Genomic DNA, 22,973 nt, shown 5'->3' with positions numbered 1-22,973 from the left:
TATACATTGGCAATATTTTGTTTACAGCCCATGATTCTGAATGAAGTCTACAGCCCATGATTCTGAACAACTTTTACTATGGGAGTAACTCCGAAAATTAAATACCGAAGTTGTGGATCAGCTGATATTTTTTCGCGATTGCAAGGTTGCTAAGGAAGGGAGTGCACGAATTAAATAAAAATAGATACAATCGCGTATACATACATTAATAGAAAAACATTAAATTCCCACATTTTTTTTATAACACTGTATTTATGTTTCAACTAGCTGATACCCGCGACTTCGTTCGCGTGGCCGAACAATTTTTGGTAAGGAGTCAAAATTGTTAAAGAAATTTAACTGTACAAAGCGTAACGATACCTATACAGAAGATGCTCATACGAATGAAATATATATTTCCTATAGTTCAGCTGGAACATTATGACTCTTCTTCAGGTGTTCCAGGTGTTCTTCGATTTTTATACATCAACAGGAAATGCTTATCAGGCTGAACAACTTTTGTTAAGGCGTCATTTCAATATTTCCTATAGTTTCGCTGGATCATCATGGGTCTGCATCAGGTGTTCTATATCTTCGATTTTTATACCTCGACAGAAAATGCTTATCAGACTGAACAACTTTTGCTAAGGCGTAATTTCTAATTTCCTATAGTTTAGCTGTACCATCATTGTTCAACATCAGGTGTTCCAGTTTTCAAAAATCATTTATACCCTATATTTTGCCCAGGCTTCATAGCTATATAACAAAAAAGTTTCATTCAATTCCGTCCAGTAGTTCCGAAGATTAGCGATACAAACAGACAGACATACAGATATATACGTTTAGTTTTTTTATAGTTTTTTTTTTCAAATTCTTTTTCTGTTACTATATCGCCTTTTTATGTAAATTTATTCAATGCACAGGATTTTTTTTTCTACTGTTTTATGTATTGATAATATTTATAAGGTGGTCGGTTTATTATTTCGCAAATGTCTCGCTGTTCATTTTGACATAATAAAATATTTTAAAATAATATTTCAGGAGAGTCAGTCACTCTCGCGCCGCTGTTGGTTCCCCTCTATGTGTGGCGTTTCATTTCATTTCTTCATAACAAATACATTTGTGTTGAATTAGGTACATATCATTAAAACTAAAAATCACATAAAAATAATTGAAAATAATTTACAATTCGACGTTAAAAAGTAAATAAAATAATAATAAAAAATGAAAAATGATATATAAAAAAATAGTTAACGAAGTCATAATCAGTAAAAAATATGTCAAATACGGAATTAAAATTGCAAATAATTATTAGGCACATGATCAAAATTAATCATATTAAATAGAAATAAAATTGCAATAGACTTGACTAGATTGTCCAAACATGTCCCATTAGCGTCGCTCGCTACGTAGGTAAGTACTATTGTTGCCGCTATCTACTAACAAAGCCCGACGCCGCCGCTTAGTCGCTAATTCTAGCTAGCTATTCGCTAAGTGAAATTTTCGCGCGTTTCTGCTGTAAGCGAAGTTTATGGCGTGGTGAAAGATCTTTCCACTTTTGTTTTAGCAGCCTGGCAAATTGCGCCACGCTTCCTTTCGGAACGGCAAGGTCGTGAATCGGCCATTCATTACAATCCTTACGAGGGGAGAAGCTGCCACATTCATTGATTTGCTCACGGATCAGCGTGCATACTTTTTATTTTTATAGTTATAATCAAACAACAATATCAACCAATCCAAAATCATTTAAGAAACCATCCAAAGGCATTTAAGAAATTTATTTTAAGGTTGTGAGCTTCTAGAAGTTTGATATTATACAATAACATTAGTAAGTACTTTTTCATTTAAGCACACAGAAATATTTAAAGATCCCTATTTAAAATTAAATAAAAATGAAGTTCTTTGAACATTTTTTATTACATCAAATAATATCAATGTAATGTTACATTCGTGTATGTAATGTTACGTCATTCTTCTTCGAACAAAAGTTCCACAATAGAACAAATTGATAGCTTCGTTTTTAGATTTGAAATAATAATCAAGTCATTGATTCATAATGTGCAGGGATACACAACAACACATTAAATGTATCTTAACATAGACAATTCACAGCGACTTAAGACTACATATGTACAAAAAATTTCAATCAATCCATCATAAAGATATTTTATCACAACCGTTACATTCATTCAAAAAAATATGTCGATTTATTTAATGTTCCGTCCGGGGGTAGGCTTCAGTAAGAATTTTATTAGATTTTCTTAGACTACAAAAGGATTATATGTTTAGATAAAGGTAGATTGGTTTCATTTTATTACATTTTAATTTTTATCTTAAAATTTCATACCTCTTAGTAGTAAAGACGTTGTTAGTTGTTACACTCCCATTTATTTAGCAACACACGTGAATAAGAATAAAGATGTCAGAAGCTCGTTCAAGGTTGCTTCCAGTGAAAAAAGACGTGTGAGAATAAAATGAGAAGAGACGAGAAATGTGCTGTCACAATGGTCCAGAAGCCTACCACGAAATATGCAAATAAAATAACGACAAAGGTAGACTCGTAGACGGCGGTCATGTGGACATTGTGGACAATCGTTCCAAAAGATATACTGCCAAATTCAATACATGGACAACCAGGGACTGAAAATCCTGGTGCCTAAATAACGAGGACCGACCCCAGGAGGAATAAGCAAGAAAGAAAAAAAATATGGATACTTATTCCTAAAAAACTATATTTGTAGATAGTTCATAAATCAAATAATATTTACTTACATATATGTGAAATTAGAAATTTTAAATTCGCAACAATACGTGAAAACTTTGCAGTCTGGATTTAGGATGTTATAAAATCATCTCCTTGTTGTTGTTTATTCGATTAGACAATTATATTAATGAAAGTTGATGGTGAAGTTTTCTGATACGTCAATAAATGATTTTGTAAAAGTTAAGATGAATCCATAAAAAGATGAAAGTTACTTTTCGATTACGACGTTTTTCATCATGCTTCACAATCACATCAAATGGACATTGCACATTATGATATTCTATAAGCAATAGTTGCCTTAAAAAATATTACCCTGATGTGCTATTAGAAACTTGTTTCAAAACAAGTATTTCGTTTCATCTTGCTCACATTGGTCCTACCCTGAAAAATTACCATAAAAACGCAAAATAAGTTTCATTACATCATTACCAAACCATTTTAGCGACCAGTCAAAAGATTTTTTCTCATTAACGAATAACAATAGCGTTCTTAACATGGGTACGTAATTTATACAATCGAATTTACAATGGATTCTAAGTTCCAAACTTCATCTGGCTAACAAATAATAAAACCAAAACCAATCAAATGTAGGTCAAATGTCAAAAGTGAAGACCACAAAGCGGGTCTTACGTACAAAAAAAGTCCTGGATTGTCAACTTCTTTTCTGAAGTTTTACATAAAATATTAGGTATATTTAATGTCACTTATTTGTAAAAAATAAGTACCCGAAAAGCGTGCATAGGTACTGTTAAATACCTCTTAACATCAATCTACCTCGATTCATCGATTTGTTTTCCAGTTTAACTAACTCATAATTTAGGTAACTATGAAAATTGGCTTGAACGGTGGTTTTAGTTTAATTGATAATTACATTTTTTAATTTTGTCAAATTATTACATAATTGTACATTGCATTAAATTTACATTTACATGTGTACATATATTTTCATACCTTATAATTCCCATAATTCTCGGTATAAACCCACCTTAATACATACCATACTACATTTTATTTTAGCGCCATTATACACTCAATTTCCAATCAATTGACATTTTCATTGCAACATCTTGCAAGTTATTTATTATTGAATTTATTAACCTATTTAGATTAGGTGCCTAAGCAAATGAACAGTACAAATACCTACATCTTTTATTTACATAGATATGAGCAGTTGCAGAACTAATTGGGAAAGAAATTATATATTGTGTTTGAAAATTATTAATATTGTAATTTAAATCAGTCTTAATTTTAAACATTTGTTTTCATGTCGTAAATTACATAGTTTAAATATATACAAAAAACACCTAGCTTATGATGGTGATAGTTATTATTTTAACATAAAGCTGAAGAAGCTGCTGAATAGTTTCATTAGGATCACAATCATAAATGAAGAGAATGTTATTTTACCCTTATATACCTACTTAGGTATATAATTATAGGTGATGAACAATTAACTCTGAAAACTATACCAGGGAAGTTCCCTATTTTGTATTTATTTAGAAAATATTGTTTTAAGTGAAAGAATTTGCTTCAATCCAAAATGCTTTAAGGTACCTATTATATATAGGCCATGTGTAATTTTAGCAAGAGGTGAATATCTTGTATAGTTAACATATACAATAGTAAAATAGCATTAAAATTTGTTCAGTCATCATACCTGCTGAATCACAGCACATGAGTGTTTTCAACAAATATAAAATGGATATCACGTCTAAAAATCAATTCACAATATAATATTAAATCTAATATACCTAGACCACAAACTTTAACCTAATTACAATAATGGCAAATATCGATAAAATATACAAAACAGATCTCAATACATTTTAAGCTATTTAATAATTTTGGCCCTTTAATACAATTAATTATCTACATATTAAATTGTCATTTATGGAAAATTGTGTTTTAAATTTGTACACCATTATACCAATAGCATGAGCAACTTTTTACCTAATATAAAATAGGATAGAAGTATTTACAAAGTTTAAGTTGGGCGCCAATTTAAATGTCGCAGTTGTATAATTTCCATACGTCAAAAATTTAACAAGCTGATCAGTCGGGTCCCATACGTGGTGTCGAATTCGATGTCGTCGACTTCGTGTTATAACTTCGCCACAACGTGCATCGCTGCGGTTTCATTCGACTTGGTGAGTGTCGCTTCAATAAGTTTTCGCCCTAGTGTACCACGCTGAAATGTTTACGCCACAACGTGCTACGCATGTGCTACGCTTCGGGGTTATTCGACACCACATATGTGACCCGATCAGTCAGCCTGATCATCCGAATGAAGCTGTCGTACAGCCACCTTACTTTAGCCCTGCTTACTGAACACAAGCCCTGAACGCAAGCCTATGGGAGAAATTTCGCCAAAGTAAGAACTCCATTCTAAATTAATAAAATATCACGACATGGAACATCAGGTTAGCTTAATAGCAAAGCTGCTTTTTCATCAGGCCCATCTGGTCATACTTAGTATTATTTACATAGCCATTGTACTTATGTTAAATGATTTAGCGTAAATTTTTATCTATCATACATTTGGCACAAATGATTAATTTGAAAAAATATACTTATTAAAATCAAGAATGAGTATGAACTTGTAGCTTTGTTCACAACTATAATTCACATTTGTTATTTTCCATAATGTGATGCAATCGTGTCATTAACGGGAATAGATTGGTTTAAATCTTGGATTATATGAATAAATTGGATTGATCTAAAGTTTGATATTATTACGAAAACATACCAGTGTGAACACCTAACAATATGATCAAAATTCGAGAGTTAAGAATCTTAAGGTCACCAAGTCCAAAGATCAGGATTTTAAAACATAATTTTATTTCATAATTGAGTCGATCAAAAAGCAGTAATTTAGATATAGCAGTTTCTGTGTTTCCGTTTCTGTTTGACATGTCCGATGGGAAATATAGAGGAACAGTGCATAGAACACTGAGAGTGAATAGAACACTAAGAAATAAACTATGTAAACTATGTACATATATAATATGATAAAACTGTAAGCGGGCGAAGGCAAAACAATTTTTTTTTTTACTTTTGTCTGTCTGTATGTTTGTTCGCATCACGCAAAAACTACTTGATGTGGTTTTTGCAGTCTTATACCAGATGGTCTAACTCTAAATTAAAATCTGGTATAGGTTTCATCGCGATAAGTTTCTTCGAAACTTCGAACGTACGAGATAAAGGCAGGCGAAGCCGCGGGCAAAAGCTAGTAAATAAATAAATGAAATGGAAAACGGCATTCAAGCAACGCAATACTTTTGTTGTTGTTAATTATTATAATAGCTAGAGCAGAACGCTCATAATTTGTTATATGCAACGACTTTAGCCATTTATTACAACTAAATTAGAAAAAATAGAAAAACTTTTTAATCATGAAATTTACATACTACAATATTTATTTCTGTAGTGTTACGTGTTACCATAATTTAGTGTTGAATAATAAAATAATTATCGAAAAAGGCACGCGTCAAATTTAAATCCGATGAAACTCAAAGCTAATGGTCGGAAAATTTGACCAAAAGTAGTTTACCATTCGAAACGAGTCCTGACGTTAGAATGTATAATGTCAACCACCATTAATACGATTCAGCATTTAAAAGTCGGTTTTTTACATGGTTGCATTATATAATTGACGTATAAAACAAAATATTATTAAATTACCGTCCAAAACTTCTGCAGTTGAGAGTATACATCATAGACTTTTGACGTCGCGTCCGGTCTCGTCAAGAGCGCCAAAATGGCGCCCGTTTAAAAAGCAAGCAAGCAAATTCATAATAGCCTACCTACTATTTAAAACTATTTATTTTTTACAAATTTTAGACGAAGGAATTATTTTTTACCTTAATCTTCAAATCAACTGGGGGCAAAAATACATATTTTGTATGTAAGTTTGTAACGCGACAACTTTCGAACCGTTGTTGGTGTAATTTTGATGAGGTATGTAGGATCTGTCAATAGAATTTTTAAGTTCGTTGGGCAACAAAATCGGTTAAGTCGTTTTTGAAATAGTAAAAATGTGTTCGCGAGGTCTAAGTTCGCGGCGAACAACTAGTATAATTAAATAATTGTATTATACATGAAATATTTTTACATCATGTAAATTATCACTTAAAAAATATAAAACATACATGCATATTCCCTATTTACATTTAGAAACTTTTTGATAAAATCTCAAGTTTAAACTTTTACGTATTAATGTAAATTTCCTTCTCCAAAACTCAAGTACATTAAGTTGACTAGTTGACAGATAGGCAGGTATTATAAGATTATGTATAAAGCTTGTGTTTCCTCAATAACAATTATATCATTTAGTAGCACAGCAGTTTTATCTTCATGTTCAAGATTTAAAACAAAAGTGTCATATATATAAAATCGAAAAATGAAATTACGCAATTGATCCTTATTATTTTTTTAATTCGAGATAAAAGTTTAGTTACCTATTTACTATAAATGTATTTTTTATTACAAATCCTATTTATGTAGCTTTACTTATTTTACATATTACAGTACCTATAATTTAATACAGAAACCTTTATTTATACAAATAAATTTAACTTGTTAGGTAGTTTTACCAAAAGAATAACCCAATTTCAAATACAATCATTATTTGGTCAAATATTATATATACCTATCTACTTAATTAGTAACCACATTTATTATCTAATAGTTATTAGGAAAACAAAATCACAAGTTTATATATGTTAATTATGATGTTACTGTAAAAAATCCTAGAAAGCATTGTGGTTCAAATGAAACATCAACCAGTACATGTAGGTTTTAGAAAAGCCATAACACACGATGCAACAGAAATATTTATATAAATAAATTTTTGTCAGTAATTATTGCAAAAAATATAATTATACTGCTGGACCATAGTGCTCAGAAGTGAAATACTTTCATTCTATCTCAATAGAACGGTGTTCAAGGTGCCATGGCAATGACTAAGTACTGCTCCAGATGGTGCCTGGTTTAAAGGCTGTCCATAGTTTAAAGAGGAAAAGCAATATGTAGGTGGTAAATGTGGTACCTTTGAGCCTTTGGGAATATGATTGGGGGGAGCATTTTGATACAGATTTTTCTATAATATTGATGACATTTGGTTTGGATTAATTTCAAAATAACATACCTACCTGTACCCACCATTGGCTTATCTCCATTACCACACTGTATTGGGCTTATTATTTCACCCTTGAATAGGAAAACTTCATATTGGCAGCTGATAGGCTTCAATAGCATTTCCAAGGAGGGTTAAGACTGGCAGGTTGCCCTTGACTTAAAGATTTAATTTTTATGCTGAACTCTACTATATATCACATCACAAACCCTAACACTTCAGGGAACATGCGAAGAGAGTTGTCTCTGTTTTACCACAATGCATCATGTTTTTTATACATATACAGTAACAATGACACAAAAACAACAAACTAGTATTCAAACTCTTGCATTCCACTGTGTCTCTTCAAATGTTCACAGTTCAAGTCATCATCTTTTTTTCGTTTACGTGAGTCAAACCTAATACCAGTCTCCTGTACAACTCGTTCACTATTTTTAATGGCAGTTATTATTGTCTCTTTGGATGGAGCAACAAGCTTCAGCTCTTCAGCATTTTTAGATGAGGGCTCTACCAAATGCATGACTATCCTCTCCAGTCTTTTAGGATGCTCCACAGGTGCTTCATCGATAGCTGGTATCTCAGTTTGCTGGTTAGCCATATCTACTATGACTGAATACTTTCTTTTCATTTCTTCCATCATTCTGCGCCCATAATCCTCTCCAATCACACTGTTCACACACACAAAACTCTGTACTTTTTTTGTGTCCTTGTCAATTTCAAGGAAACCTCTAGTTCTCATATAAATGAAATGGCCAGACCGTGACATTAACCTGTAGTAAGACTCACCAAACTCCCTGCTCTGGTCATACATTTGCCTCAGGACACAGATCACCCAACGAACATCGTCTTTATGCATAAAAACAAATGCAGAAGTACCAGTGACTTCTTCTGTCATGTAACCAGCAGCCAGAGATATGCTCTGATCACACTGCACGATGCGACCATCTATGAGATGCCGGGTCCAATACTCTGTATATGCTGTTGGAGGCAATATCCTAGCAGGAAGGGCATTTGACTGTATGTGAATCATGCCAATAAAAACCATGTCATTTCCGCTTGAAGAAAATGTGCGATTGTGCCTCACTCTTTGTCTCCTTATTGTTTGCTCATCTTGTATAGCATTTGTAGTGGCTCTGTCAGATCGTCTTAAAACACCATCTAATCTACATTGCTCATACCTAGGAGGATCTGACTTTGCACCAGCTCTCATAATGCGGATATGGAAATTATGGTGTTCCTCAAGAAGCTTCCTGTCACATCCACTACGCAGCTCTGGTGGGTAAATATGCTCTTTAAGAATATTTTTGTCTTCATGATGAACATAATTGTAAAGATCTTGACCTAACAAGTCAATATGACAGTATCCCAACTTTTCCTGTACATTGGGAGACACAAGAAATATACGGCCCCGACAGGTAACAGCCAACATGATCCCATCGAATAGATCAAAATATTTAACAAATGCTGAAGACCATGTCTCGATATGTCCACATGTTATAGAATCACCAAATACATGCTCATTACGAAGTTTATTAGCTGCAAGCCTTAAAACACTTGTTTTGTCCACTTTACGTTGGGAGTGAACTATATCTGTTAATAGTCCAGTAATCTGAGAAATCTGGGCGTTGTACTGGCTACGACGTTGTTTTTCAGCTATGATACGAGACTCACGATCGCTTGCTTTGGCTGAAGGCATTTCTGGGGAGTGCGATTCTGATGAAGAGTCACTGCAACCTGCGGCATGGAGATCATACACCAACGCAGACGACGGCTGTACTGCTACTGACATGCCGAAGTTAGCTTGATTTGTAGAGGACAATTGGCCAGCCATAGTTGCATGTACACCGGCCCTACCAATTCCACTAGGAGATGCCATGGCAATATTCACATTATTTTCACGGAACACGTATTTATCTATAATTCATAACTACAATATTTAATGTACACCGTACAAAATTTCGCACACATTTTTATTGACAATTTGTTGAGATGTGAGGAAGGTTCGCAACTCGACGAACACAAACATTGACAATGTCATATAGCTAGCAGCTGTATATTTCAGCAAATTGTGTGTATAAATTACTCTTACTTTGTTACAACTAAATACGAACTCAATAAGTATTATTTAAATTGAATGAATAAAACATTTTGCATGTTGTTTTCTCAAAATACTACCGCACATCACAAATTGCAAAGAAAAACTAAATCATAGACTTTTTTTTGGTTTCGTTTATCCATATGGAATGTCAAAGGGATCTAAGCCCATACAGCCATAAACAATAGACAATGTAGAAATAATAGTTTAAAAAGATTGGTAAATATGCTAAAGATACAACGTCTCCACCATGGAATAGGGAGAATTACCTACTGCACATTTATCCCGCCAGAGTACAGCTCTGTATGTTAAGTACACAAAGCTTTGCCGCCTTTTACTATGTCGATTAAAACGTTTATTTTAGAGTACTTTATTAATCCTTTCATTATGTAAGTATTCGTTTATGAAAATATATAACAATGTAGCATATTCGGGTGCCGAAATATTGGGAAAAATCGTTTTCCATAAGATAAAAAAACTTCGAAAACTATGGAATACGCCTCACGCTGTAAAATTTTCGAGCCAGTAAACGGTCGAAAAGAAGCTCGGAACACTTTAGACATGAAGACTTATTAAAATATGGACTTAATACAGCTAAGATCTTCAGTTGATTTTGACTGAAGATCGTCTATATCAGTTCAGAAGAGTTTATATCAGTTTATGACCACAGTTGACCAAATAATGCAGAACATAACCTAAAATAGTGTTATTATTTTTAGGATAATGCACTAAATCCTTCCTTTTTCCTTTAAACTCGCACCGCGATTGCGTAGAAGGTATTTTTGGTCGTGAATCTGCAACAATATTAAAAATTGGCGCTTTTGCCTCCATCGGCAATGTAAGGTAATATATAGGTATAATAGGGTACACAACCTTAGTTTAGTTTGTTGTACCAGTAACGCCATCTGCGCTGAGCTTTGTGTAATATCCATGGCCTCCACCTACACTTGCGTTGTCACTGTGTAAAGTAATTCCCTTCGAACTCAACATTCAAAACGTCAACGTCAAATCTGTCTGTATGACAAACAGAACTACAAAAGTTCACCTCGTTACCCCGCCCGTCAAAAATTAAACATCAAACTTTGCTTCAACTGCCTCAAACAAACACGAAACACAACAAAAGTTTTTTTTTGCTAGTCGACTCATCACATTCGATAAAAATAATACAAACTTTTCTTGTTCTTGTCTTTTATCTTGTAAGATCATAGATGATGGAGTAAACAAGTATAATGAACTACCGGTTTGTATGAAATGGAATCATCAAGTCGGTATTGTGTATCTGTGTCTAGTCATTAGTAGTGTACCAACCGACGAAATCTTAGAAAGTTTAATAAACGTACAAGAAAACGATTAGAAAACAAAAAATATCTTCATTTGAAAAATTTACTTGCTCCAAACCTATTGTGAAGATGTGGTTGAAATATTTTATTCTGTGCGTTTTATTATTTACTTATTTCATTATTGCAGATGGTGAGCTATAAGAAGTCCTATTCTATATATAATTTTGAATTTAATGAATCAATGTGGTTAAGTAACAAAATTGTTTCTAGTTGGCGATGATTGCGAACCAAATGGCCAGTTATCAGAGGGTGTTTGCACTTTAATTACTGATTGCGAAGTGGCAATAAGGTCAGTTATAATCTGTTTTTGTATCAATATCTCGGATGTAGTCTAAAATAATAATTGTTGATGAAGCTCTTATTTTATTGATTCTTCTCAAAACAAATATCAAGAAATAAATAGTATGGCTAATGGGTGGCTTAATTATATTATAATTTATGTGTGTATATTTTTACTTTACAAAAAAAATGCCTACCCTTTATAACCTTTGCAAATGGATATTATTTTATTATTATTAGTGTCATTATTTAGATAAGACAATTTTATAAACAAGTTTTCATTACTTAACAATATTGACAAGAATTTCACAGCTTTAGGTAACTCATTGACAAATAAGGAAATATTGTTTTTCAAATGATGAAATGATATAATAAATAAACATAAGTACATTTTATTCCCATTTTATATAAATAATTTTAGTAACAATGCCTTACAACCAAGAGGGTTTGAAAGCTGAAGTGACCATCCTCCCTCTGTGTGTTTCCAGTGACATTTGGAGTTGTGATACTGCATAGATTGTCAGCATGAAATAAAAATGAACACCATACAATTTTGAAGATATGGCTCTGTGTCAACCCTCCTTGGTAATGTCCTTTAGTCGCCTCTTACAACATCTATGGAATGTTATATAATGGTCCTAATCTAGGGCAGTACCACACTCCACGGTCAACCATCTGAAAATCTTAAGTTAGATCACGTTCAGTCCATGTCCTGAAAATGTAATGAGGCACTACTATAATAAAAACATTATTTTATAGGTCTGTCAAGAACAAGATTTATGACAAGTTTGAAAGGTGTGGATTTTTAGGTGACAATGAAATTGTTTGTTGTCCTCGAACTACTGACAAATTTGGTAATGTATTTATTTCTACAGTAAAAATTTAAGGCTAATGCACACTTAATGCATTTCATATGCAGCAATTATTGCTACATATTACACACTGCACATATTACATACTATAGCGTTTTAGGTACAGGGCCGCTCAACATTGTGTGCTGCAAAGTATTCCTGACACATTAGGTGTGCACCAACCTTTAGCTTTTATATTTTCAGTTTTAAAATTACTTTTAAATAGGGAACATAGAGTTTTATACTCTAAGAAAAAGCTATAATAGTTACCTCCGTTTTTTTGCTATTCAAAGTTAATTTTCACTGAGAAAGTAGTCTGAGACCTAAATAGTAAATAATTTAAATTTTCTTAATTTACAGGAATAGGTACTTCAGACACTCCTAGTGTATCTCTAAGGAAAGCAGATAGAGGTAAATCTTTGCTTTTTTATTTACTTAATATTTTTTTAACTACTGCTCGGCAAAAACCTCATTTGAAAGCAAATCATTTTTTAAGATTTCTTTAATTAAACAAACCAATCAAGTCATATTAAGATTTGTACACTGCGGGTTCTGTAAACTTTGGTTTTTTATATACATGACATCTATCATCATAGCTAAAAGCACTCGATTAAATTTACATTTAAATTAAAAACAACTTTATCAAAATTGGTTCAGCCGTTTAGCTGCTGCGATGCTACGGACAGACATACAGACACGTTATACTTGTCGTCAGAGGTAAAAAAGACCGCATTAAACAGCAATGAACTATGCACTATATTATTATTTCGATGGTATCGGTATCCTGTAACGCACACCTTCATTCAAAGTCAGATAAGCTGATAATGTTTGAGCCGTAATAGTTCTCAATAATTCGCAAAATCTGTGGTTAATTTAATGTGTAATAAAAATCTTGAACTCCGCTAATAAATCATATAATATTTTTTACAGAATGTGAGAAAATCATCAAATCAACTATAACACCTTTAGACCTGCACATTATAGGCGGCGATATAGCAACACCTGGGGAATTCCCACACATGGTAAATAAGTATTATTTTCCTTAATAAATTCCATTAATTTTCCTTATTTTTTCTTTAGCGCACAATTTTTGCTTTAGAGAAGAAGTGTTTATAGTGAAAATATTGTGTATGTTACAAGTTTATGTATAAGTACTAGCCGTTGCCCGCAGCTCCGCCCGCGTTCGTTTACGTTTTGGATTTCATCTATACTTTTTCGAAATTTCATCAAAATCGGCCCAGTGGCCGCTTTTAGCCGTCAAAGCGTGATCGAAGTACATCTATCCGCTATGCTTTTATTTAGGGCCAGAAGTGACAGACGGCACGAAAATGGAGCCAACAATTTTTACGTCTGGCCTTAAAAGATTGATTGGGCTCCAGGGTGATGTTCTTTCTATTGCATAGGTTCCCCCTCTCGAGGGAACCGCTTGGGGGTCCCTACCCCTCCCGGATATTAGTATTATAGTCTAGTGACTAGTAGCTTTCTTGATCTCCATGTTCCATCCACAGGTGGCGTTGGGTTTCGATCGAGGCGAAGGGTATATATTCGATTGCGGCGGGGCGCTGGTGTCTACCACTTTCGTGATCACCGCTGCTCATTGTGTTGACACTTTAGACAAGTAAGAACCCGGCTTCGATGCTACGTTGTCTAGTCTAGTTTCCATAGGTTTCGAAATTGACGTACTTCGACGTACGTTGATTCACCATATGATTTCTGCGTTATCCGTCGATGAACATCAAAACCACGGCGGACGTCGGAGCGATCTATCTTTATGCCTTAAAACCATAATTTGGTCAAATATAAAGATGATTTTTGTATTAACTTCTATTGTCCCACTGTTGGGCAAATGTCTCCCCATCGCCTGTCAATTCTCTCTATAGAGCAATCTCAGTTCAGTTTTTAGAAAGTTGTAATTAAGTTATGATATTTCCATTATAAATACTAAGTACACTTACTTACATTTTAAACAGTTAACTGGCAGTTGATATAGTTGAGCAAAAACAAAAAAATCAACCTTCTCACTCACTCTCCCTTTATAAAATGAGTGTGTTCAAATTTTAATCCAATCGCCTGGCAGTGGCAATTAGTCGCATACACTAGGGAACTAAATAATCAACCTATTTAATATATATTATTTTTTAATTACCAGAATAAAACCAAGCATAATACGGGCAGGAGTAGTAGAAATTGGCAGCAGTGAGTGGAATGACAAATCTGACATCCGAATCGAAGAAATAATAATCCATCCGGACTACAAACGAAGGGAGAAATACCACGATGTAGCTCTGTTGAGGTATACTCACTATTTCATTGTTGTAAGAATAAGTGGAACTGTAGAAGTTTTTTTAAAGCTTGAGTTAATTTTACAACGTCAGCACCACGATCTTTTTGTAAATAATAAGTATCACTTACTAGTCGTTTTACCTATCGAGAATTTTTTTGAACCAAAAATGAACTTTGCCTACTTGTTGGTCTGATTGAAATTTAAAGTGTTTTTTTTTTCTCTTACATTTTTGCCTTACTTTTATTTTTTAAATTCTGGTTAGGTAAAAACTCGCATTTTAGAGGTTTTTCCAATAACAGGTTGGAGCGGCCAGTGAAGGTATCGAGCGATGTGAACGCAGTGTGTCTCTACACTGCAAATGAAGATCCCACAGTGCCCCTCACTATCACGGGATGGGGTCGTACTAGCACATCTCGTAAGTTATTTATTATTCTACTAGCTGATGCCTCTATGACTCCTGTGTATTATAAATACGTAAGTGAATATGTTTGTTACTTTTGATAAGACGTCATTTCTATATATATATGTAGTGTGTAGCTGGGTCTCTTTGTGTTCCATATCAGATGTTCGAGATCTTCGATTTTTTACTATAATAGAATATTTCCATAAGAATTCTTAATGAATTTGTATGGAACGATTTGTCGGTGAATATCTAAACATAGATGATGGGTATCGTAACTTATTCTGTAAAACGACAAAAAAATATATGTCTGTTGTATGGGAGCCTCCTGAAAATTTTTTCGTTCTGGTTTTTAGTATTTGTTATTATAGCGACGACAGAAATAAATCATTTGTAAAATTTCAACTATCAGTTCATGAGAGACAGCCTAGTGACACACAGAATTAACGGCTGGACAGCGGAATCTTAGTATTACGTTACCGTTTTACCGAATCTTAAAATTAACTAATTTTAATATAAAATAAAATTGAATTAATATCGTAATTTCAGGCAACGTCCGCAGCAACGTGCTTCTAAAGACGAACGTGACCGTGGTAGGGCGCAGCAAATGTAGCGAGTCTTACGCCAACTGGCGGAAGCTGCCGAGCGGCATCGCCAGCGGCCAGCTGTGTGCCGGCGACCCCAATGGCTTGCACGACTCCTGCCAGGTCTGATTGCATTGTACCTAGATATATCTTCATCGATATTGAAACGGTGGTGGTGTCGTGGTTGAGACGCCCGCCTGTAGATCGATAGGTCCCAGGTTCGAATCCCACTTGTGGCACATGAGATTGTATACCAATCTGACTCTTGTATAGTAGTTTTCATGGACCACCACTTGCTTCCGGTGAAGGAAAAACATCGTGAGGAAATCTGCACACTTGTTGATTATTAACTCGTGTGTGCAATGGAGAAGGCAATGGCAAACCATTTAATTCATAGTGCCAAGAAAGTCGTTGTGTGTTTTTCATTCCACGTAATGACTACGACCTTCAGCCATGAGTCCAGTTACATGTGTTTACGCCCAGTATTTGGGCAAATACTTGGCGTAAACCCGTCTATGATCCAGTATAGCATCTTATTGATGATTATTTATTTATTATTTCAGTTACAACTATCATTACAGGTAACCCCTAAGTAAGCGAAGCCTTAAACTATAATTGAAATAATAAAAGTATGACATAACTAATATTGTGTCACCTCTTCACACTCTATTTACTCAATCAATCTTCTTGAAATTTTGCTTACCCAAGTATAGTTTGAAGTACGGAGAAGGACATAAGGAAATATATAAGGATAATAAGGACATAGGGAAATATAATTGCTTCCGTGGTAAATCACGCGAGCGAAAGCTCGTTGTCTATGTAGTTTTTTCCCCTCCCGATCAGAAAGTCTAAGTAGCAAAACGTCCAACAAAGCGAAACGTCTAATGAGCAATCTGCTTAGGTAGCAAAACGTCTAACTATCTAGAGGTCTATAATAACAAAACGCCTATTTGGGAAATCAACAGTTTTTCATACTTATGTTCATAATAGGGTTGTTGACAAGGTCAGAGAATTGTAAAAAATATATAAACTAGATGAAATAGATATATTTTGGATCATTATGATAATTCATAGACTGCAACAATGCAGCTGGATCTTAATATGAAGATTTAAAGTTGATTGGAAAGGATTCCATTTTCCAAAACATGAAATTATAAAAATAAATTTAACCATTATAAAAAACAAAAATTTTGTAACAACTTTGATTAAGAAGTAATTACCATAAACGTAATATTTAATGTAGCTGTCGAACAAAAATAGCTTTCTTAGCGAACATTTTAGCACGTAGTGACGTCACTCTTACATGTCATTTAGTGTGGAGCGTTTGGACGAGTCAAAAAATGTGTGATTTTATTTTTGTCATATCTTTGAAAGTATTGTCATTATCACAGTATTTTTTTCACTGGTGTTTCTAATGATATAAGGGCCTTCAATATTAATCAAAGTAAAAATTAGTTAACTAGCCTATTGTCGTTGTTCTATTGTAGGGTGATTCCGGTGGGCCACTGCAGCTGCCGCCGGCGCGCGACGCGCAGTACCGGCTGGTGGGCGTGACGTCGTTCGGCCGCGGCTGCGGCTCGGCGCAGCCCGGCGTCTACACGCGGCTGCACCACTACCTCGACTGGATCGAGCGACAAGTCTGGCCCAACTAGCGACCAGTCGGCCCGGACCAGTACGAGTTTGTATAAGCGGGCGCGTACCGCTGACGTTGATTCCGCGTGCACATCTATTGGCACGTCACATTTAATCCATGCAATACTACGGTGTGCCCCTTTAAAGTCGTACAAGATTTTAAGCCTGTGCACACCGATTTCGCATCGATTGCGCGTGCGTTTTTTTCTATGGAATTACATAGACGCGTGCACTTCCATCTCATACAAAAAGCGTACACGTTACGCAGTTAGTGTGCACCGGCATTTATAAGCAACACCGCTCCCACCCAGAGAAATTGTGTTTATTAATGTCCTTCTCCGTGCTTCAAACTACAACTATGCAAAATTAGAAAAAAAATGGTTAAGGTCTTATTTTGTTTATTACCGAAAACTAAAAAAAAACTCGTTCCGAATTATTCTACACTAGATAAAGGAAGCAAAGATGTAGTCACAGTCTACTAAACCGAAAACGGCCAAAATGTTAATAGTAGTAGTAGCATTTACGTTTTAATTTCCTTTCAGTTTGTTTTATAGAAAACTAGCTGTTTACCCGCCGCTTCGCCCGCTTAAATGATCTCGGGTACAGTTTTTTTTATTGGGATAGTTGGAATAAGTTTTCCATAGCGCATTTAAAATATACACAACACCATCTAGTGTTTTTATTGCAAAGTTATAAAACGTGCATTTAGCGCCACCTATATCTACCTGTACGACTACAGGGTTTTCGCAAATCCCACGGAAACAATAAATACCGCATAAAGACGTAACAAAGAAACAAACTTACTTTCACGTTTATAATATTAGTTACATATACATGTTATTTGAGATCATTTATAGTTATAATTAGTATGTAAATAGTATGAATACCTATGTATTTTTAGTATGAACGACCAAATAAATGATTATTTTTCGATGGTTTTATTTCCCAAACACATGGTGGTTACCGTTCTACCACAGTCATATAACATGCTTATCCACTGATCTGACAGTTAATAGCATCTTTAACAGTCGACAGCATTTTTAACAGTGAATAACATTCAGAACATGTAACCACCACGGGTGCGTGGAAAGATATCTATACAAAGTGCGGGAACATCGGGCAATAGAAGATAGTATCGCGTCGCCCGTTGATGAACGCACGCATCCTGTGCCTTTGTCACGTACATATTTGAAATACAACCACAATTAGGTCTATTATTGTTATAAAAGCGTAATCAAACGACATTACTAGTCAAAGCTCTCTAGACGACACGTAAGTAGGTAATCTCTCAATTATATGTTTATATATACAATTTCATCTAATTTTGCTTGTTTGTGTACAAGTATGGCGAAAATAGCATTTATTTTATTATTTTATTTATTTTTATTTTATAACACACTAGCAGCTCATTAAGCTGATGCGTACGTGTCTTGAAGTTAGGAGATTTTCTCCAATCTGTTCTTAAAGCTGTTGACTGAAGGTGCAGTGACAACATAAAAAAAACATTTTGTCATGTGTCGTACTCAATTTTAAAAAAAACCACACCATTTTTTTTATTCGCATAAGTAGGTACAGAGTAATATTAATCGAAATTACAAATCTATAGCGTATGCATGTTTCTGAGAGTTCGGCGACAGTGTGGAGCTGGCATAATGTGTAGCGACTAATTTTCACTCGGTGTAGACGTATTTAGGCGTCTTAAATACGACTGACGCCAGTGTTAGCAATATCACGCTCGATAAATAATGAACATTTATTTATTTAGAGGTCATTTTGATATGTACTTTTTTGCGACGAAATGTCTACATACGTCTGCATTCATTCGCATCTACAATAACCTCAGCGCAACATGTAATGCCGGCTCCGCACCATCGCGGAAAAGTTCGCCGCGATTCTGCATACATTGCTGGTTTTCCATTGCGGTAAATAAAAGCGCTACAAACTGCGTAATGTTCATTCCTTCTCGTCTGCTACTGTCCTAGTTAAAAAGTTCGTCCAAACGATAGCCTGGAGCCGGTTTAATAAGATAGTATTCGGCTAGCAGTTTTTTTGAAAGACTGGTAGTCTACATTAGTGCATGTAGAAATGCTTTGTACCTATGTAATGTATTTAGTGGTGGAAGTACAAGTTAGAAGTAGAAATTTATGTACTTCCACTATATTGCTATATATTTATATAATAATAAAATCGAATCGATCGTAAATAAAAACGTTCCATAAAAACATATTTGTAAAAGTGTTTGTGAGTAAGTTTATATTTTTTATCTATTAGGTACATACATTAGAAAATAATTAAATTAAGAATGCATGTGAATAATAAAATTATGATCAGTGTGTTCTTTTTATTTCTACAGATTTAAGTAAATATGTCATTACCAATTTCTTTTATCTATGGTCATTACAGAACATTTTTCTGAGTTTTGATAAAATATTATGAAATTCATCGATTTATGTATATAAGTCTGTGGTATATATTTACATACCTAAATCAACACGTGTATGTAACCGTACAGAAGTGTTTATTTCACTCAAGTGATTATGTGACTACTTCAACTAGTTAGATATTCGCCTCGTACAGTCAACAGCATATCAACCTACCCAAATTCATTGCAAATTTGCCGCTATTGCAGCGTCATAGAGGTTCATGCTAGATAACTTGATGTGCTGTTGACTGAACGACATCCACGAGAGGATAGGGAGCGGGGGATGAGCCTATTCTCGAGCACGATCACATGCCCCGGCCAGCCTTCACACAGTCTAATAGTCTGTTTTGTTCATCAATAGTTTATGTAATTTTTTGGTCGAATAAAAATATTATCTTTCTTTATTTCCGCTACGTGTCTCGTTCCGAAACTTGTCCTGTCCTGTTTCCTACAAATTGTCCTATGTCTTTTCCCGCTACGTGTCCCATTCCCGCCTCCCGTAACGGGTGCCGAACATTTCATGGACCTCTCTTCAAAAATAATAAGTTTCGTATAAATTTCCACCCCTACATCATTCCCCTAGATATGCAATTTTCAAAATCTAGTTATTGCATTATTATATTTTAATGCGTTTTATTAATCACCAGTTTTTACCTAAAATTTCAAGTATGTTTACTTTAAAAATGATGAAATTCCGTACAAATTGTTACCCCTATTTCACTCTCTTTCGAATGGAATTTTAAAAAAAATCTTTCTTAGGTGATGTTTTTCTAGTCGTCCTGCTTCCTGCTGAATTTCATATTTCTAGGTACAGTCGTTCAAAAGCAACGATACTTCAAGTTCTACAAACTTGCAACACCTATTTTAAATTTATATGGATGTAATTTTCATTAACCCTTATTAACCCTTCCAGGGTTAATTTTTAAATAAAACAAAAAACAAAATGATATCCATCAATTCAATACTAATTAATCCTAATAATATAGTTTTCTCTTTACAACATAGTACTTATTGATTTGTATTTTTGTTTTTTTTTGTTTGTAATGGATAAAGTCAAAAACTACTGGGCCGATTTCGATGAAATTTGGCACAGAGATAGACGAAACCTTCAAGAGTGACATAAGCAACTATTTCATTATGGTTTTACCCGAGTGTCAATACATATCAATCAATACATACATATAAATTGAACATTGAAAAAGCCAAATTTGTACATTACATTTTTTTAAATTCTTCATGGAATATACTTAGTTACTGATATAGATAACGAAAATATAGTTTTGTAAAATTTTGTCTGTCTGAATGCGCATCAGTCGAAATCTACTGGACCGATTTGCCTGAAATTTGGGCTAACATCTTAGATACATTTCATCCCGGTAAATGGTCAGGTTCCCGTAGGATAATTGAAAAACTAATAATGAATCAAAAATACCTCGGAATCCCGGGTTAACATCTTATAGACATTTCATCCCGAAAAATGAGGAGGGTCCTATAGGAAAATGAAAATAACAATCCACGGAGGCGATTTACTTTAAAATTTTGTAGAAAGAAAAAGGGGTGAAAATCTGTTAATATGAAAGTCCGTTGAAGTTACTGACTTGAAAATTTGGATTTTGGTTGTTTATAACAAATTAATGAATACGTGTTTCAGATTTTTCTGAAAATTAACCCTCAACCTTCAAAAGTAGGTGAAAGATACATTTTTCAAGATAAAAAGCTGAAAGTTGGCACAGTTAGGTACTTTTTGTAGCAAATAACAGTAAAGTACCTAAGTAAATACAAAAAAAATTACAAAAATTTTTAGTTTGTGGTTAATAAAAAACACTTGGTTAAAAGACACATTGCAAAATACATGATGGCACAATATGTAGGAAACGGTACATTACATAGCAGGAAGCGGGATTGGACAAGTTGGGGGACGAGACACGTAGCGGGAAACTGGAAATTGCACTAAAGATGAGAAAAAATGGGAATTTAAATATATGATTACGAGTCTTACAGAGTACGTGATAAAAAAATTACTGAGATTTTGCTATGAAAATCACGCGAGCGAAACCACGGGCAAAAGATAGTATCTTATAAAAAGCGAGAAGACAAATTGGCGCAAGCGCCTCTGATATTCTAAATAGTATGAAGCAATGTAATCCATGAGCCTTGATACAAAAATATGAGAAAAGTCAAGACTGTTTAAGTGACAGGACTACTTTATCCAAATCTTTCGTCGTTTCAATTAATCACCGCCAAAATGACACCTAATTTGCGAGTGAGTCAAACGCCAAAAATTTGAAGTTCAAACGGTAGAAAATAGTTCGCTGATTCCAAATATGTTAACTCAATATCGAAAAAAATGTCGCTTGAACCAAATATCCTTGCAACCGTCGATATTATTATTTTTACCAGGTACAAATTTAAATAAAAAATGACGAAGTTTCATACAAACTATTTCACCCCCTTAGGGATGGAATTTTGAAATATCCATTGTTAGCGGACGTCTCCTAGGCACAATCTACCTTCTCTATATCTGATAGCGCCGTTTAGACTTTAGTACTATCAATATTACCAATATATATTATAAAACAGTAGATTTTTTTTCTGTATTTTCTGATTGAATAAATATACATAAAAACAAAATTATGCGATAGAGACATAGTAAAAAGATAACAGAGTAAAAATTTTAAAAAAATCTGTGTCTGTTTATACACGCTAATTTTCGGAACTACTGGACAGATTTGAATGAAACTTTTTTTGTTGTTATATAGCTATTAAGCCTGGGCAACATGGGTATAAATGATTTTAAAAACTGGAACACCTGATTGAGAACAATGATGGTACAGCTAAACTATAGGAAATATAGAAATGACACCTTAACAAAAGTTTTTCAGCCTGATGAGCATTTTCTGTTGAGATATAAAAATCGAAGATCTGGAACACCTGATGTAGACCTATGATGGTGTGTAATTATATAGGTACGTTCTACTCTTATTTCTGTAGGAGATACTCGTACTTTCTATTATTTACTTTCGTACTTTCTATTTAGTATTTATTTCGATTCGGAATCTAAGGCAGGCCTATGTCTATTTTGAACTTCTATTCTTAACTTTTTTTAATTCAAGAAAATGAAATATTTTGCCAAGTGTAGTGTAGAAATATGAAACTGTCATGTGATTTTTTAGCATTTTATGTGATGTCGCGAAACTCAGGGTGAACCG

The 22,973-nt window shown here is 34.1% G+C and overlaps 2 protein-coding genes across 3 annotated transcripts; one reads left to right on the top strand and one right to left on the bottom strand.

The window, feature by feature from the left end:
- Positions 1 to 1,877: 1,877 nt before the first annotated feature.
- On the bottom strand, positions 1,878 to 10,086 carry LOC128674714 (basic helix-loop-helix ARNT-like protein 1). Its single transcript, XM_053753545.2, has one exon. It carries the CDS (start codon positions 9,751 to 9,753, stop codon positions 8,188 to 8,190), a length of 1,566 nt encoding a protein of 521 aa, XP_053609520.1. The 5' UTR covers positions 9,754 to 10,086; the 3' UTR covers positions 1,878 to 8,187.
- Positions 10,087 to 11,028: 942 nt separating this feature from the next.
- Positions 11,029 to 20,168, top strand: LOC128674785 (serine protease Hayan-like). Of its 2 annotated transcripts, XM_053753679.1 has the most exons (10): positions 11,029 to 11,442; positions 11,523 to 11,601; positions 12,351 to 12,445; positions 12,803 to 12,853; positions 13,373 to 13,464; positions 13,951 to 14,060; positions 14,592 to 14,735; positions 15,026 to 15,141; positions 15,676 to 15,833; positions 17,198 to 20,168. In XM_053753679.1, exons 1-10 carry the CDS (start codon positions 11,382 to 11,384, stop codon positions 17,360 to 17,362), a joined length of 1,071 nt encoding a protein of 356 aa, XP_053609654.1. In that variant the 5' UTR covers positions 11,029 to 11,381; the 3' UTR covers positions 17,363 to 20,168. The 2 variants fall into 2 exon arrangements, with proteins under 2 accessions (XP_053609654.1, XP_053609655.1); XM_053753680.1 differs by lacking the exons at positions 11,029 to 11,442; positions 11,523 to 11,601 and adding an exon at positions 11,732 to 11,752.
- Positions 20,169 to 22,973: the final 2,805 nt, after the last annotated feature.

This window comes from Plodia interpunctella, chromosome 13 (genome assembly GCF_027563975.2).
Source record: "Plodia interpunctella isolate USDA-ARS_2022_Savannah chromosome 13, ilPloInte3.2, whole genome shotgun sequence".
In the NCBI taxonomy this organism is placed as follows: Eukaryota; Metazoa; Arthropoda; class Insecta; order Lepidoptera; family Pyralidae; genus Plodia; species Plodia interpunctella.
Note: the sequence above shows the minus strand (reverse complement) of the source record. Positions and strands in the feature narration are given on the sequence as shown.